This window comes from Lichenostomus cassidix, chromosome 3 (genome assembly GCF_008360975.1).
Source record: "Lichenostomus cassidix isolate B80296 chromosome 3, HeHo_3.0, whole genome shotgun sequence".
In the NCBI taxonomy this organism is placed as follows: domain Eukaryota; kingdom Metazoa; phylum Chordata; class Aves; order Passeriformes; family Meliphagidae; genus Lichenostomus; species Lichenostomus cassidix.
In genome coordinates, this window is record NC_139483.1 from 40334264 (window position 1) to 40351030 (window position 16767).

Below are 16767 nucleotides of genomic sequence, written 5' to 3' on the forward strand. Positions count from 1 at the left end.
GAGGATTTTCCCTGTCTTCGCAAAGTTGCAGAAGGTGGCCCACAATGATTGGGGATCATCTTTAATGGAGCAAAAATGAAGTTATTGCCTAGATTTTCCTTATTTTCCTGAAGTCGAATACTTTGGCTGTTTCTGAAGGGTCTCTGCTGATTAACATGCAGCACAACGTGAAGGCAAGCTTGTTGGAGCAAACAAAATTGGGGAAATTGCCTGAGCATTCACAGCCAAGCCAGGGGGTGGTATCACACTCTGTCCCACCATGAAGGCAGCAGGCACCAGGGGCAGAGCAGAAACCAAAATGCAACTGGTAGTTCAGACAGGCGTCACAGTCGGGAGAGTTGTGGCCACCAGTCAGTTAATTGCTACCATTTCCTGGAGAGGGAAGTGCCACCACCTGGCTGGGATGACTGGGGGAATGCACAGCCCACGGATGCACATCAAGAACCTGAGCTAGGGGCCCTCCCTCACTGGTGTGTCCCAAACTCCCCTGGACTCCAGGCAAGTGTTTGAGCTTGCAAGAAATGAGGGGTTGAGTCATGACAAGCCCCATGTCTGGGTTGTAATGGAGCGCACTCAACTCTTCCTCCTTCCTCAGGAAGTGACTCCATATGTGTTTATATAAACACACAACCCAACATGACTGAGCAAATATTACTTAAGGTTTTGCTGTTTGCCTTTGGGGTAAGACTGAGCAGAGGTGTGGGGTCACCAGGTCAGAAAGTTAGGAGGGGAAAGATGGAGGGTCTACACTCAACAAGTTCTCTCCAGTCTCTGTAATAAGTCTCATTGCTACTCAAAGCACCCATGAGTCCACAGAAGCCTGTCGATGCCTGGTTGCAAAGTTTGGTCAGTTCATCATTGGATATGGAATAAACATAGCACTCTGGTTATCATTAATAATATTTATTTTGGAAAAATATTTTAAAAATGAATTTCTTCATTAACAAAACGGTAAAAAAAATCAAATAACATTTGCACAATATTCCATAAATACATTTATATACAAAAAAATATAGTCACATAGACCCGAAGTGCCTTTGTACATATTTACCAAAAAATTTAAATTATAAAAAAATGAACATCACAAAATACTCAAGCTTTACAATTATCATGAAAATATTTTTACAGATTCAAAAAAATAACACACTTTTTCTCACCTAGTAAAAACACATTTTAGTATCAAAAAAGACAATAAAGGCAGTGTTTGTGTCTCTAATTCAAGAAAAGACTGGCTCATAATAATCCAAAATATACACTTCAGGCAGTGCATGCTTCTTATGTAGTAATTAAGTCCATTTATTTAAATATATATAGAAAAGCAACTGACCATAGTGCAATGATAAAGTTCATAAAAGGCAGTGCAACAGTAATCCTTGAACACAGACCCTTGCCTGGTGTCCATCTTGTTTCTTTATTTTGCAGTCACTTTGCTAACTTCAGTAGAGAACCAGCTCAAGCCTGAATTTAGTATCTCAGCAGCAGTCAGTGAAGGAATCTATCTCCCATTCCTCTTTCAGCAGCATTCATCGGGGCACGTCTCCTCTGAAATTGTTCTGAACAACCACCTTGCCATATCACCTCTGGTTTACACCTGGTAAGACAAAACACAAGCAGAGATCAGGAGAGGTTAATGAAACATATGAAGAGGGCTGTGAGGCTGCAGAGGGTCAGGACTCTGCATGAAGCACACCAAGGGGTGTGTCAGCACACCTCAATCACACTACCATTGTACCCTAGTCTACAAAACTTGTCAAACCCACAACATCCAGAGCATCAAGTCACTGAGCTTGTCTTTACAACATCCACAGCATCACAAACTCAAGCTGGCTGGATTTCAACAGGTACAAACCACTGTGGCATCGTGAAAAAGAGTTTATCTGCCCTGGCATGTACTGGATGAGATGCAGACCAGGACTTTTCTCTGCTGTTCCAACCCTACTAACCTCAGTTGCTATGATGCACTCATCTTTCTCTTCTGATATGACATACACCGACTGGTACTTTGTGTCCTTTGAAGTGGAATATACTGAATCTGGTCGCTTTCTTTCAGAAGTATCACTATTGAAGACAAAAAGAGAAAGAACAGGTCAGATGGCTGTTGCTTAATGCTACCTATAAGATATACACTCCCCCTTCAAAGTCAAGCTGCCCCCTGCACCCAGATGTGAGATACCTCTTTAGCTGTACTGCACTTTTCTCCTCTGCCTCTGAATCATACGTTTCACACTTGGCTTCACATTTGCTGTGCTCCTCCTTAACTGAGTCCTCATTCTTGAGTTCATGCACCAAATTGTAATCCACTGATGGGTATCTGACTTTGTAGCCATTTTTATCAGAGTTATCGCTGTGAAAGTCTACTTTCTTATTTGTGTTTTTAATCTGAGTGGCACCAATCACACTTATGGAAATGTCCTTCTCGCGCTGGCAGTTTGCCAGGTTATTCATAGTCTCAGTCTCACTCCTGCAGGCATCAGGCTGGTGGTGCCTCTTCTGCACTCTGAGCCTGACGCAGACGACCACAGCAGCACACCCCAGCAGCAGCATGAGGACCAGAATAATCCCGGCGCAGACGGCGATCCAGGGGAACTGGGAGCTCTGGCCTTCCGTGTACTTCTCAGTGAAGTCAACAATGACGGGTCCCTGAGGCGGCTCGGGGAGCAGAAACTGGCAGTTGAGCCCGCCGTAGCCCCGGGCACACTCACACACATAGCGGTTGTTTCTCTCATGGCAGGTGGCCCCATTGTGGCAAGGGTTGTGTTCGCATCTGCTCACCGGGGTGCTGCAGTTCTTCCCGTTGTATCCTGGGGGGCAGGTGCAGGAATAGTCATTGATGCCATCCTGGCAGGTCCCTCCGTTGACACAGGGGAAGGAGGCGCAGTCGTCCACGTTGTCATCACAGTGTCTCCCAGTGAAGCCAGCCTGGCACTGGCATATGTAGGAGTTCCCCAGATCGACACACTGCGCTCCTGCAAGACATGAAGGGGGACGAGCTGAGTGCTGGGCAGCCAGACTCAATAGCCTCCCACTCACTGCTCTCAGGGCAACTGGCACAACTGGCAGCTGAGGAAAGCTTTCTTTTTGAGAGGTTAGCTCAACCTTTGCCAAGTTTGATCCACCATAACAATTCCTTTTTTTTTAAGAAGGATTTTTGTTAAGCGGATTTATATTTCATTCTCAATCATACTCCTATTTTAACATTTCATTCAGCTCGGACAAGAATACTAGTCTAGGTCAGGTTAACACCACATCTCATGTTACAGAGTTTCAGTGGCAATGAATAAGGAGGACTACAGTAAACAAAGTCTTCACTACTTTAATCAGAACAGGAAGATTACTGTTACCAGATTACAAGTAATAATATTTACCACTCATATGGTATTTGCATCCACAGACCCCTAAGACTCTTTGCAAAGGATTTGCAAGTATAATCTTCCATGTTTTCCTGCATGAAGCTTCAGACCAAGTTACTTGGCGCCAGGCACCCCATGAGAAAATGCAATCTGCAGCAGTGGCCCAAGCCACACCGTTGCTTTCTCAGTACAGATCCTCCACCAACTCAACTATTGACATGCAAAGGTCCTTTTTACAGGAGAATGTAGTGATATGACAAGGGGAAATTGCTTTAAACTGAAAAAGAACAGGTTTAGATTAGAGATTGTGAAAAAGTTCTTTACTGTGAGGGTGGTAAGGCACTGGAACAAGTTGCCCAGACAAGTGGTGGATGTTACTCCCTAGGAGTGTTCAAGGCCAGACTGGATGAGGCTTTAAACAACCTGAATTAATGATAGGTGAGCTTGCCCATGGCAGGGGTTTGGAACTAAACGATCTTTAAGGTCACTTCCAACCCAGACCATTCTGTGATTCTAGGATTGATCAGTGTGCCTTATTATGAACTCCAGATCAGAAGCCAAAGTAAGTGTATGGTCTCCTTTTAGAAGACCACTGTAGCGTGTTTGGCCTTACCATTTGCACAAGGGCTGGAACTGCAGTAATCGATTTTCTTTTCACAGTTGAACCCAGAATAGCCCAGTGGGCAGCGGCAGCTGTAACCCCCGTCGGGGTTGTCGGTGCATCGCCCACCATTGAAGCACGGTCCGTCAGCACAAGTCATTGCGCTCAGCTCACAGTTTTTCCCATAGAAGCCTGGGGGGCAGGTACAGGAATAGCTGTTCTCGAGATCCTGGGGGGAGGAAACAAGAAATTATCAAAATTTTGCATGAACTTGCTTGGAAGTCCAAAAAGGGATTTTGAAAGTTAGTAAAACTGACATTAACTCCTCTCTTGGAGTTTCAGAAGACACAAGCAACTTGAACTTACAGTGCAGCTTCCACCATTCTTGCAAGGGTTGGCGTCACATTCATTGATCTCAATCTCACAATTGGAGCCTGTGTACCCAGGTCGGCATGAACAAGTGTAGCTCCCCTGACCAGTATTGGTGCACGTGGCACCATTCTTGCAGGGCTTGTGGTGGGTGCAGTAGTTCAGGTCTGTAAAAGATATATTTGCTTTTTTTAAAAGGGAGCAGCCAAAATGCTTGCTATTTCGCAAGGCTAGTACAGGATGGGTGAGCTGAAAATAGTTGCTTGCTTTCTGCATTTTAAGACAGATGCTCAGGCAAGGACTGAGAACTCACCCTGGTTGCAAAAAAGGCCACCCCAGCCTTCCTGGCAGTTGCACTGCCACGGCTGCTGACAGGTACCATGAAGGCAGCCGGGGTACCGGATGCACTCATCACAATATCGCCCCTGCCAGCCCACTCTGCATCTGAGAAAAAAAAGACAACAAAGTCTCATCAGATTTAGACTTCTCACAGTTGGAAACCCTATCACAAACTCTGCACACACACTGATGCCTAAAAGCCCTCAGTGATCCTTCATGTGAGAAAGTCACCAAGTCCAACCGTAGCATCAGCCTTCATCAGTCCTAGCTATTTCTTCCACTTCCTTAGACAGACCCATGGTTCCAGATAGTTAACTTGTTTACTCTAATAACAAAGAGCAAAACCTTACACACAGCACTGTAAACTCATTAGGTTAATATTAATGGCACTGATGTTTGACTTATAGAATAATACTTTGATCTGGAATCACCTGGATTTTTCAAATTTCCACCTAATATGAAGAAAGGCCTTTAAACCAACCCTTCAAATGTCCAATGGCTTATTTAACACTAGAGCATCAACACTGACAGACAAAGAAGGAAGCAGGAAGGGAGTGGAAAACTTACTTGCATTCTCCAGGCTTGTCACAAAAGCCGTGTTGCTCATCACATCCAGGCAAACAAATCGCTGTAAACAAACCAAGCAGGGAAAGACATCAGCACTGGTGCCAAAACAACTCTCTTTTACAAGTCTGGTTCTGAGAGCACCTTGCGGATGGGGAGCGAGTCCCTTTTACTAGGTCGGGGCAGTTAAGCGCAGCTGAATTAATCTCTGGAGTCTGCAGGAGTATTGATCTCACCCCGTAACTGGGCACTTTACTTATCACCGGGGATGAGCATTCTTCTTAATACAGTTGCACACAGACAAAAGAGGGCTCACAATTGCTCCCTTCCCCACAGCCCCTCACCCCCCTTCCCTTCCCAGTGAGGGTCAGAAGTCCTTTTTTCCAATTCTATGCACACAGCTCCACCTCTTAATATCCCCCGAAAGTGTGTGTGCAGATAAGAGTGGACAGCTGGTGTGCAGGGTGCCAGTGCAAGACAGCTGCTCTATTGTCTATTCTCTCCCAGCAGCTGCCCCACTGCAACAATACCCCGGCCCCGGAGCCAATGGGGCCGGCGGCCGGCGACCGGGCAGCCTATCCCTGCCCACAGCTAATCTATGGCACGCGCGTGATTTCGCTGCAAAAAAACTTTTTTTTCTTATTCAAATAAATAAGTCTAAAGTTCTTCCTCCCTCCTTCCCCCCTCCGCCCTGCTTCGAAAAGGGGCGGGCGGGTGGGTGCAGCCCTGGTAAAAGAGGTAAGCGGGCCAGCGGGAGGGAGGATGAGAGAAGGGAAAAAAGGGACTTCTGCTCATTACTTTGCCTGGTTATGGAACTCATTAAGCAGGCACTGCAAAGTTTTAATTCAACAAAGCCAGCCGGAGACAATGGCATGCGAGGGGAAGGAGGGGGGAAGAAAAAGAAAGAAAGAATCAGCGCTGATAATCAGATCGCCTCCAAGTTAGAAAGAATGGAGCTGGGGGCAAGGCGATGGGAAGCAATCTGCAACTGGCAGCTCCACTCACTAACGGCAAAACATTCTTTTTGCATGCACACATAAACACATCTCCCCTGCCTAGTAGGTTTGTGTCAGTGTTATAAGCTGGTTTTTTCTGAGAGGGAAAACACAGCGTACAGTGCACGTAATGAGTCAAGAAAGATGGACAGCCTTCTGCTTCGCTGTGGGAATAGCAGAGATGTACAGGCATTCGAAAGTGCTGACAGCCTCGAAAGAGCTCATTATCAAAATGCTTCCTTTTTCCCCACCCCTCGACACAACTGGGCTAGGCAGTTTTGATCACTGGAAAGGTTGTAGCTCCTATTTAAAACACTGTCAAAGAAAATGTGAATCCCTTTGCCTGCTGTTTATTGTGCAACATTGCACCGTGAACTGCTAAAAGCATCCTAACAGTCACTAACAGTGTGAATAATCAATCAGGGATCATTTGATAGCAGCTCAGCTGAGACCACAGTGTAGGTGGGTTTAAACAGAAACAAAAACACAACAAGAAGAAAGCTGAGAGGCTGCTTTACAGCCTGGAACTGTTTTCTTCCTGCCTGCCTGGCCTTTTGATGACTGCAGAGGAGTACTCGCCCAGTACGTCATCTGCCAGCATATTTCAGATCCGTGTATACACACAAACAGAGAATGCCATCACACGCTGCAGCAGGGGCTCTGTGTGCACGTTTGGGTGTACACCGCTATAGATCTACAAAGGGCGGAATCTTGTACAACCGGAAAGTATCTGACATCCTGGACTATCCTGTCTGTGATCTGCTTACTGTCCCAGCTTTTCCTGCTGTGTCAACACACAATGTTCCTCAAAAACTTCGAGCTCAAGGGTATATTTCATGTCCCTCACTACTTTATTAGTAGCAATAATCATAGCAATGGCACAGAAGAGAGCTGGGGAAGAACTCAAATATTCTTGGGGCCCAGGTTGAGCAATCTCTGTCAGTGGCAGCATGTGAGGACCCCAAATGAGAAATGTACAATCTAGAAGCCACAGAGAGTATCTTGGACTTCTCAATACAAGGTTGCAATTGATCAGACCATGGCAAGCCTACCAATAAGCCTGTCACATGGATGTTGCCAAAGCTTAGCTCCCTCCCCTGAAGCCCAGTACCCTGTAGATGAGGATATCAAAGTAACATCGTTGGAGAGGTGGATAGGTATAAAAAGTAGTCCTGAAATATTTTAATAAATCCTCAAGCAACTGCTGAACATTCTGCTACCAGTTTTGATGGTCTAAAGCAAATGAGCAAGAGTGTAGTATTGGCACTGACATTCTGTTGGCTTGAGAAGGGGCTCTCTGCATTAACTTTCTGTGGCAATGCTGAGGAATCTCCCATCCCTCACATTGGTAAGTCCTTGGCACAGAATGAGACACCTACTCACCATTGCTGAGTTCCCCCTCCCCACGGGGCCTGATATCAGAGAAACACCCTTCTGCCAACCCCAAGAGCTCAGGGGGCACTGCTGCAACTGGCACCCAAGGAGACAAGAAGGTGGATACTCACGCTCGGTGCAATACTGGCCTTTCCAGCCAGGGTTGCAGACTTTCTCGCCACGCTCTCCACAGGTGAAGTGACCAAAGGCATCATCCCGGGGGCGGCAGAAAACAGAGCAGCCTTCTCCGTAGTAGTGCTCGTCACACACAAAGCGATAGGAGTACTTGAGGTCAGTGCGGCCACTGCTGTGCAGGTCTTGGGACCACTCTTCACCCACTGCCAAGTGTCTTTGGGTGGCCAGGCGGCTGATGAGGCGCTCAGGGTTTTCTGTGTGAAAGTGGAGAGGAAAAGAGTGATTAGGGAGCCCAAAGCAGGCAGGGCATTGGAAGACCCTTAGCTGGGGGTCTCTGGTGGGAGGGGAACTGCAGAAGCAGGATGACATGGCTGCATGCCAACGGGTTGGCCTCTCTTGCCACGGGCCTACCATAGAGGAGAATGTGCTGCACACTGCAGAGAAGGGGGCCAAGTAGGGCTGCAGGACTGGGATTATTATGGGGAAAAGTGAGTTTCAGGACACCCACCTGTGGTGAGGTCATCAGGTGAGTCCGTATGTAGAGCTTCAATGATGAGCGAGAAGGTGCCCTGTGGAAAGAAGGAGCAGACACAACCCACAAGGAGAGCATGAGAGCAGGTAGGCCCAAGAGGCAGTGCCACCAGTCCCCAGGAGTTACCAGTCGTCCCCCTCCCATCTTGACACTTCAAGGGGATTGGTGGCTTCTTGGAAAGGCACGGGACAGGACGGATGGATATGTGCCACCCCCTCCAGCATCGCCCCCCACTTACGGGCCAGGTGAAGCCGAAGGGGAAGCGGATGGGGTTGCTGAAGGCGGGGTCTGCGCCGCCCGCGCCGTCGGGGACGCTGAAGGAGTTGGCGCCGAGGACGGGGGTGATGGCGCTGCCGTAGGTGCAGGGCGGCTCGGGGGACACGCTGGCCTGGTAGTGCTTGAGGCAGACGCGGAAGAAGGTCTTGCAGTCGCACTGCTGGAGCCCGCCGGCGCCGGGGCCGCCCCCGCGGCAGCAGTTGCGGTTGCTGAGCAGCCCCTTCTTATTGACAAACTCCTGCAGCTTCAGCTCGAAGACCCCGGAGGAGCCGACCTGCGGGGCGGGGACAGCGGCCGTCAGCCCGCCGAGCAGCCCGCTCCTCCGCCCGACCCCAACCCCTACCCCGGCCCGGCCGGGCAGCGGCGGCACCGGCACCCCCTCCCCGCTCGTCACGGCTGCAACAGGCAGCGACAGTCCCCGGCATCCCCCGTGGGACCCCCCCGCTGCAGGGACCCCCCTCTGCAGGGACTCCCAGCTGCAGGGACCCCCCGCTGCAGGCATTCCTGTCCCCCGCCCCGCGGGCACTTACCTGGCAGCGGCTCAGCAGCACCGAGAGGACGGCGAGCGTCAGCAGGAACCGTCCTCCCATTTTGGAGGTGCAGCTCTGGTGCCCTCGCTTTCCTCCCCCTTCTCGTCAGAGGGAAAAGGGGAAAGTGTCTCTCGGGGTAAGGGAAAAAACACAGCGGCTAAAGCCGCTCGTCCCAGCAGAGCTGGAAGAGTTAGTGTCACGGTCTCCTTCTTTCAGGAGTGTCTCTGACTTTTTTTCCCCTTTTGTCGATACCTCTAGATGTAGCCTGTCGGCACTGACAGCTCTTTCGGATGGCAAAAGAAAAAGAGATGAAAAAAGGACGGGGGAAAAAAAGATGTTAAGATTTATCTGTTAAACTCTTTTTCTTTCGCAATCCACGACGCTCCTCCTTTTCTCCAGGAAGAAAAAAATAAAAATAATTAAATAAAAACAACTTAATTCCCAACAGAGGCAGAGAAAAGGCTTCCCAAGGAAGATTAAAAATTGGCGATCTGGAAATCCCTGCAGAGGCAGCGGCGGAGACAGCGGTGATAATTCCCGGTGCGGTGCGATTCGGGAGCGGCTCTGCGCGGCTGCGCTCGCCCTGCGCACGTCGGGGCTGGTGGGTGTCAAACAGCAGCGGTGGCGGGCAGGTCACGTCGGAGCCTTGATCCCCTTTTTTCTTTTTTTTTCTTTTTTTTTGTTGGTTTTTTGGGGGTTTTGTTTTTTTCAAAGGAAGCGAAGCTCTCTTTCCTTGTTGTGGGTTTACTTTTGTTTCTAGAGGAATCCCAGCCAAGAAAAATAAGCTCGTGTCTCAACAGCAGCGAACAGAGCGTGTCCGGGTGTGCTCCTACGGGGGAGGGGGGTGCCTGCTCTGCTCTGCTCCGCTCCGTGCCGCGGCTCGGCTCGGCGGCTCTCTCCGAGGGTGAAGCGCTAAGGATCTGCCTCTCCTTGGGCGCCTGCTGCCCTTATATCCCGCCGGCCGACTGCATGCCTAATGAGATGCAAATGAGCAGCCCCCCAATCTGGCTAGAGCTGTCACAAAGGAGCCACTTTTCCAAACCCTCCTCTCAATGGATCGCCAAATGGTCAGTGAGCTGTAAAATGTGCAACCCTCCTCCCCCTCCCCTTCGCGCTCACAAAACGTGTTCATTTACATTCCTGCAAATTTGGTAACCGCAAGAATCCCCCTTCTGCTCCGGGGAGAGGGTAACACCCCCTCTGCACCGGGGAGAGGCAGTGCAACACGCTCCGGCTAGAGAGCAGCCCCGGGGACGGCGGGCAGTAATTGCCTCTTGGAACGTGCGGAGCAGCCGCCGTGACCCCAAAAAGTGACTCGGTGATCGTGACCACTCCAAGGGGCACCTCCGGCGTAAAAGGGACGAGGGAGGTGGGAGCCAGCGAGCCACAACGAGGGGAGTCCCATCCCATGAAATTCACACTGCATCTACCCTGGCATAACCGGGGTAATTGGGGAGGGGGGCAACGAATGTGGACGAAGTGACCCGGGGCTCGCGCTTCCCTTGGCTCCGCTCACGGTGCGCCATCCCGCCGGCGGAGGCACAGGGGATCCCCGGGGGTCCGGCGGCGAGGGAACGCGGGGGCGGGTTGGCGGCGGGGACTCGTGGAGGGAACCCGTTTGCGGGGCTCCGCGGGTCCCGTCCCCGCCACTGCCGCTGCCGGAGAGAGCCACTCGCTGCGCCCGGGTACCGCATCCCTCTATGATTATTATCATCATCACCAGCAACCTCTCCCACTCTCTCCCTCTCTCTCTCTCTCCCTCTCTTTTTTCCTCCTTCAGCTTAGTAAAAAGTGAGTTTGGTGTGTGTCGTTCGCGTGGCTGTCATTAAGGCCGTTTGTTATTGTGTGAGGGCTGAATCAGTTAGCTCTTTGTGCTCTCAGCTGTATGGTAATGTAGACAGCACCTGCTCCCTGCACAATGCGAGGGAGAGAAAGAGCTCCCCTCGGCGCACGCTACTGCCTCTACAACAATGTCCGCACATTTTTTAAAGAAACCCCTTCCAGCACTTCCCCCCTCCGTAACACACACACACACACACACACACACACACGTACAAAATAAACCAGCCCAAATTTACACCAACCGTCCCCTTTATTTTTTTTTTTTACATATCCATCAGACAGTACAACTTTTGTTTTGATCTTCAAAACATGGAAAGAAGTTCACTGGTGCGGTGAAAAAGGGATAGAGACTATTACCATTTGAGCAGTTTCTTAATGATGGATGGAAGCAGAGGATAAAAGTTGGAGGGAGACTCTGGCATGTCATTCGAAGCAGGGTTTTCCACTTTGTTTGGGCCCTCTGTTTAAACACCTTTGGTAGGCGCAGGCGAATTCATTAGGATGCAAGGTGTAACTGTCTCTGTAAATGTCATTTTAATTGTAACAGATCATTTCAGCACAGATTAAGCTTGTGTGCGAAAGGAGAGGATTTGGCTACAATAACCTCACTGTAGGTATGCCGTGCTAAAAGCCTTATTATGGCGACTTTATTGGGTTGAAACGTGCATTTGCATGGCAAAATGTGACTTCCATTGAAGCAGATGTCTTGATCACAAATTATCCTACAATGCGCTAGGAAAAAAAAATCTTAAAGACTTCTTAAAGTAAAAGCATTGAGTAATACCAATTAAAAGAAAATCACTAATGAGTTCATTCACTCCAGCTCTTCTCGACTGTTCCAGGACTGTAGCTGCCCACGTTCATTTACTGGGGGTTTGTGGCACCTACCCCAAACACAGGCCACCTACCCAACCCTCGATACAAGCGTCCAGATCTTTGCAACGTTTTGCCACTCCACATGTATCCTTTACGCCTAATCGTGGTCGAACGAACTATCTACATCCCAGGTGCTCTTCTCCCCTTTCCCTTCTCCCCGCCCCTCGACGAACAAGCAAAAGTTTAAATGTACAGGAATGTTTGGGTTTGGGTTTTTGGCTTTTTTTTCCCCCGGAGTTGCGTCTGGGCAGAGAGGGTACCAGCGATCCCGCAGGCACCGTGCGAGGACGTAGGGAAGGCGGCCCGGGAGAGAGCGGAGCGGGCGGCGGTCCCCGGAGGCTCGCCCGCCCGCCCCCGCCGTGCCCAGCCTCGGCAGCGGGGAACGGGGGGCGCATCCCGTAGCAGCTCCGGTTTTCACTGCACATTACTTTTGCCACCTAGCGTCAACATCTTTTCAAGTGGCTTGTCGCTGCTTCGCAAACTTTGCTGCGGTGTTATCCCCGGGAAAAAGAGAGAGAGGGGGAAAACATCACTTCGTATGGGGTTTACTTAGCGAGCGGGGCGGGGGGGCGAGGGTGAGCGGCAATATCTGTCTTGAAGTTTGGGTGGTGGCCCGTCGGTGGAAGCGAGAAGTGATACATTACCGCGGATCTTTTAATCTACGAGAGATAGAAAGTTGATCCATTAGCATCCCCTTGCTTAAAAAAGTGGAAATAAAAAGTTACACGCGCGAGGGCTTTAACCTAGCGATAGGGGGAAAAAAATACCAAACCGAAAAAACTTGCCCCCAAATCCTTAACAACCCCCCTTCGGTACCGGGTATTTGTTAAATTGACGTGGCACAGATTTCTCGATTACCGCTGCTGAGCGTGACTGAAAGGCGCCGTGAGAGCCGGCAGGATCCTGCCCACGGCGCTCATTCTTCTCCGGCTTAATTTATGCCACGCGATTCTGTATTGGGGAAATCAAGCAGAAAGCTCCTTTTTCTGCTTTTTTCCCCCCTCTCCCTCTCTCTTTCAGATGCTGGACTAACGGGGAGACTGTTTAACTTAAGTGTTTCTATAGGAGGCTGTTGTAGTTTAACTCCTGCCCACCAGTAGCTGAGGCGAACAAAGGAGGGACTCGAGGTCTAACTATTCATCCATTCTCTGCACTTTAATTTTCATTGATTTCGAAGACAAGGGGAGCCCTTAGGGATTCTCGCTGAAGGGGGATGACACGCCTTTAGACGCGATCAGCCCCCCAGCCAGCCATCTGCTCCCAACCAAATGGCGCTTTTTCGCTCCCAACCGCGTGTCTCCGCACCGCGCTCGCCCGCCGCCCCCCGCCGCCCCCGCGCTGTTAGCCGTGCCCGCGCACCGCCACCGGCCCCCGCTGCCGGGCACGGACGAGCGGCCGCTCCCGTCCCGTCCCGTCCCGTCTCGTCCCGTCCGGTCCCTCCCGACGCCCTGCCCGGCCGCAACCGCCCCGCCGGTGAGCCGGCAGCGGGACCCCCGGGGGGCGGGCGCGGGACCCGGGGCCCCGCCACGGCGCGGTGACCCCGCACGGCCGGGACGCGGTGGGCCCGGCTCCGCCTGCCAGCGGCTCGCTGGGGCTGGTGGGGCATTGTGCTCTCCCTCCCTGCCCCTAATTGATACCCTTCCCGCAACGCCGGCCCCCTCCCCTGCTCCGGCGACTATTTACAGTCGCGCCGCGCACAAGCGCGGCCGAGCGCTCCCCATCAGCCTCAGCTTTTCTTTCTAAGCGAGCCCAGATTATGGGAAAAGTCACCGAAAAAGGGGGGTGGGAGAGATATGTGCGTGTGTTAATTAGGGCGACGCGCTGCCATCGTTGGCGTGCAACCGTGATTTTTCCCGGGACGGACGGCTCCGGGCATATGGCGAACGGTGCGTCGGCGGAGGGACGTGTACGTGTGGAGCTATGTGTAGCCGAGTGTGCATAATATTTTAATTAGGTCTATAGTCCCTACGGAGGTATGTGTGCGCGGCTGCTCCTCCGCCGCACGCCCCCTTCACCTGTTCCTCCGGGCCGGGCCGGGCCGAGCTAGGCCGGACCGGGCGGGAGGGGATGGGAAGCAGGGGGAGGGCAGGCGGGGCTCTGGGGCTCTGGCTGGGCCGGGGCTCTGGTTCCCCCGCTGGCCCCAGGCTCGGCGGCGTGACCGGGGTGCCGGGGCTGCCCCGAGCCTCGCCGCCGGGCGCCCTGGCCCTAGGCGGGTGCGGGACGGGCGCGGAGGTGCCTCGGGCGCCGGAGGGGCGCTCCGCCGCCCTTGCCGTGTGCGGGGAGGAGGATTAAGAAGTTTAGCGTGTAGGTTAGCCCAAAGTTGCAAAGGCATGTGCTGATTAGAATAAGAAAGGGCAGTCGCGTGGCTCAGCTGGCACACAGCGAGGCCAGATGATAGATAAGCAGCTCTGGGTTTTCCCTTCCCCCCAGCCCCCTTTTTCAAATAGCAAATCATCTGCTCCGGCCCTATCCTAGCCCCTCATTTTCATTACAATGGTTGTGTGTTTACCTGTGATCCTGGGACGGGGCATTCCTTTGTCTCCCGAGGAGATTACCGCAGCCAGCTGCTCTCCAACCCTTCCCTGGGCAAATCCCGAAGTGGCCCCTATATGTGTTTTACTGATTGCACACGAGGAGAAAGCGAGATACCCCCTCCCCCCGCCCCGGCCCCGTTTCCCTGCGCTACTTGTTTGTTTGGGTTTGCTCCCTGGCTCGCTTCCGACGGGATTTTGCTTGTGGGAAACTAAAAGGGATCATACTGGTCACTCGTGTGCGTGAGCTGCCGTTGCTCCCAAAGTCGGAAGGGTGAAGGGCTGCTTGCCTTCGCCTAGGGGGCAGAACCGCGAGGTACCCCCGGGAACGACGGGACATCAAGGGCTCGCGGGAAGAAGACTTCCCCCCATACCTTGCTCTCCCTCGGGTTCCCCCCCGCCCCAGGTCTGGGACATCACTTTGCCTGAAACCTCCCGTGAGTGCCCTGAGCCAGGCAAGTCACATTCCTTTCCCTGGCCCCTGCTCTGGGACATGCAGTTTCAAATGGTCTCCCTGCCTGTGCCCCTTTTGGGAGCACCACGGCCTTGCATTTGGAGTAATGGCATCTTTGCCCACCTTTATGTTCAAGGATACTCAAGAACTTCACTACATTAGAAACCACATACCACATTTGAACTAGAAAACTTTCTAAAGTGCCTTACCACACAAAATATCCCATGATCTTGGTATTCACCCTGTGCCCCAGCACCCCATTTGCCCTATCAAGCAAGCCCAGTGTAACTCCACGCAGTGCTGACGCCTGGCTTGTCTTGGCAGGGGTGTTACAGAAAGGGAGGGTGTGTGATAGGGCTCAGATCATGTATTGGGGATAAAAAATGTGACAACACTTCTCAAAAAAATGTTCTGTATTCTGGCTTGGAGATTTCGCTGGATGGCTTAAAAATTCCCTTCTGCTACCAACTTCAGTAGCAATATTCACTGCCTTCACCAGGCAGTGAATATTGCTGCTGAAGTTGGTAGCAGAAGGGTTCTCATGGGGGAGTTCTCATGGGGGAACTCCCTCTTTTGCCCAGCATTATTAATCGTCATCTTAAGCCAGAACTCTAAATAGTAGCTGCAAACTACCACTCCAGACAGTAGCTGCACAGGCCGCTCTCTAGAGCCCTGTGACAGCACAGCGTGCTGCTGTACTGCACTGCATTTCATGCATGACGGGTTTTTCTGTTCCCCTATGGCCTGCAGCCCCCTGTGCACAGTGTGTGCATCTCGAGCATTGTATGCTGGCTGCAGCGCAAAGCCTGCCGCTAATAAACTTTGGGGGAGGAGAGGGGGCAGCAGTTTGATTATATGCTTCCAGGGCTTTCCAAGCCACTTCCAATTTGCGCAGTTTTTATTTCTGCATCTCTCCACGTTCAGGGAAGGCGGGGGGTGGGAGAAGGTGGGGGAAAAAACTCCTCTGCAGAAGGTGATTATGAGAAAGAGGATGGGTATGGATGGGGCGGGCCTGAGCTTTTGGAAATGCTCTCCCCTTTTCTGAGAGCATCTGCCCGGAGACGAACAGATGTGGGCACCTGCGGTGACAGGCCACATATGCTCCATCCTATTCACAGGCATTCAGACACGGCTACAATGGTGAGGCTTTGTGCACACGGAGTCACCAAATATATTAATCTGCACTCCCCAGAGCACCGCTCTGTTTAATTTTTCACCGGCAATAACATCTGATCTAATCTTCCCATGGGCTCCCCCGTGTCCCTGTTCCCCCTCCCGGCAAGATGTGAAGTTATTCAGGTCCCCACCTGTTGCCGGCGGGCTGGCAGTGGGTTTCGCTCCCGGCGCGCAGCCAGGCCGTCATGCCGGGATATGATATGCGGCCCGGGGCAAAGGGGGATCCCCTCCGCCGGCAATCGCCAAAGCGAACCCACGCCTGCCCTCCCGCCAAAGGTCGCGCTGCCCAACGGGGACGTCAATCTCCCGAGTGCGACTCGGAGGGGTTTGAAGCGATTTCGGTGCGCTACGCTTTCACGACCCCCGCCCCGACCCGCGTCCCGGCCGGGTTTGTTCGGGGGCACAGTGGCCCCTCGGGCCCCATCGTGGCCGTACAAAGCCAGGCACCGCAGCCCGCGGGCGGGACAGCGCGGCCGCCACCAGCCCGGCCCCTCAGCGGGACAGCCCCGCCCCGCCGCAGGGCGCAGGCGCGGCGCGGCCCGCGGGAAGCGGAAGCGGCGCTCGGGTCAGTGCCGGGCGGCGGGCCGGGCCGGGCCGGGCAGGGGGATCCCCGGGGCGGGGCGGGGCGGCCGCAGCCCGGTGTGCGCGGGCAGCGCGGCCTGGGCGCCGCACGGACCCCGGGGCGGCGGGCTCCATCGTGCCGGGGCTGAGCGCAGCGGCCCCCGCGCCTTGCGAGCTCCTTAAAGGCCCCTTCCAAACCAAATAGTGATCAACGAGCGTGCTATTCAGAGCTCTGTCTTTAACTAACAGGATTTGGGAATGC

At 52.5% G+C, this 16767-nt stretch overlaps 2 protein-coding genes and 1 long non-coding RNA gene across 3 annotated transcripts in view; 1 reads left to right on the top strand and 2 right to left on the bottom strand.

Annotated features, from left to right (window-relative positions):
- Positions 1-887: 887 nt before the first annotated feature.
- On the bottom strand, positions 888-9974 carry DLL1 (delta like canonical Notch ligand 1). The gene is made up of 11 exons (XM_085055414.1): positions 9066-9974; positions 8498-8809; positions 8236-8296; positions 7724-7981; positions 5227-5287; positions 4634-4764; positions 4318-4487; positions 3964-4180; positions 2174-2966; positions 1944-2058; positions 888-1591 (listed from the first exon to the last, which is right to left on the bottom strand). The coding sequence occupies exons 1-11, from the start codon at positions 9123-9125 to the stop codon at positions 1586-1588; spliced, it is 2184 nt and encodes a 727-aa protein (XP_084911540.1). The 5' UTR covers positions 9126-9974; the 3' UTR covers positions 888-1585.
- Positions 9975-11138: 1164 nt separating this feature from the next.
- LOC146439526 (uncharacterized) lies at positions 11139-14439 on the bottom strand. The gene is made up of 2 exons (XR_014850823.1): positions 14293-14439; positions 11139-12442 (listed from the first exon to the last, which is right to left on the bottom strand). It is a non-coding gene; the product is annotated as an uncharacterized LOC146439526 (long non-coding RNA).
- A 2005-nt stretch (positions 14440-16444) lies between these two features.
- The window catches only part of FAM120B (family with sequence similarity 120 member B), a 47815-nt gene continuing 47492 nt past the window's right edge, over positions 16445-16767 (top strand). The window contains exon 1 of the mRNA XM_085055416.1: positions 16445-16509. The gene's annotated coding sequence lies outside the window, so the exon portion shown is untranslated. The remainder of the gene's footprint in view (positions 16510-16767) is intronic.

Excerpts from the sequence above, each read along its gene's own strand:
- DLL1 (XM_085055414.1), bottom strand. The coding sequence starts at position 9,125 with ATGGGAGGACGGTTCCTGCTGACGCTCGCCGTCCTCTCGGTGCTGCTG. Across the intron at positions 5,288-7,723 it reads AGGCCAGTATTGCACCGAGC|CGATTTGTTTGCCTGGATGT; the intron begins GTGAGTATCCAC and ends GTTTGTTTACAG. Across the intron at positions 4,765-5,226 it reads GACAAGCCTGGAGAATGCAA|ATGCAGAGTGGGCTGGCAGG; the intron begins GTAAGTTTTCCA and ends TTTTTTTCTCAG.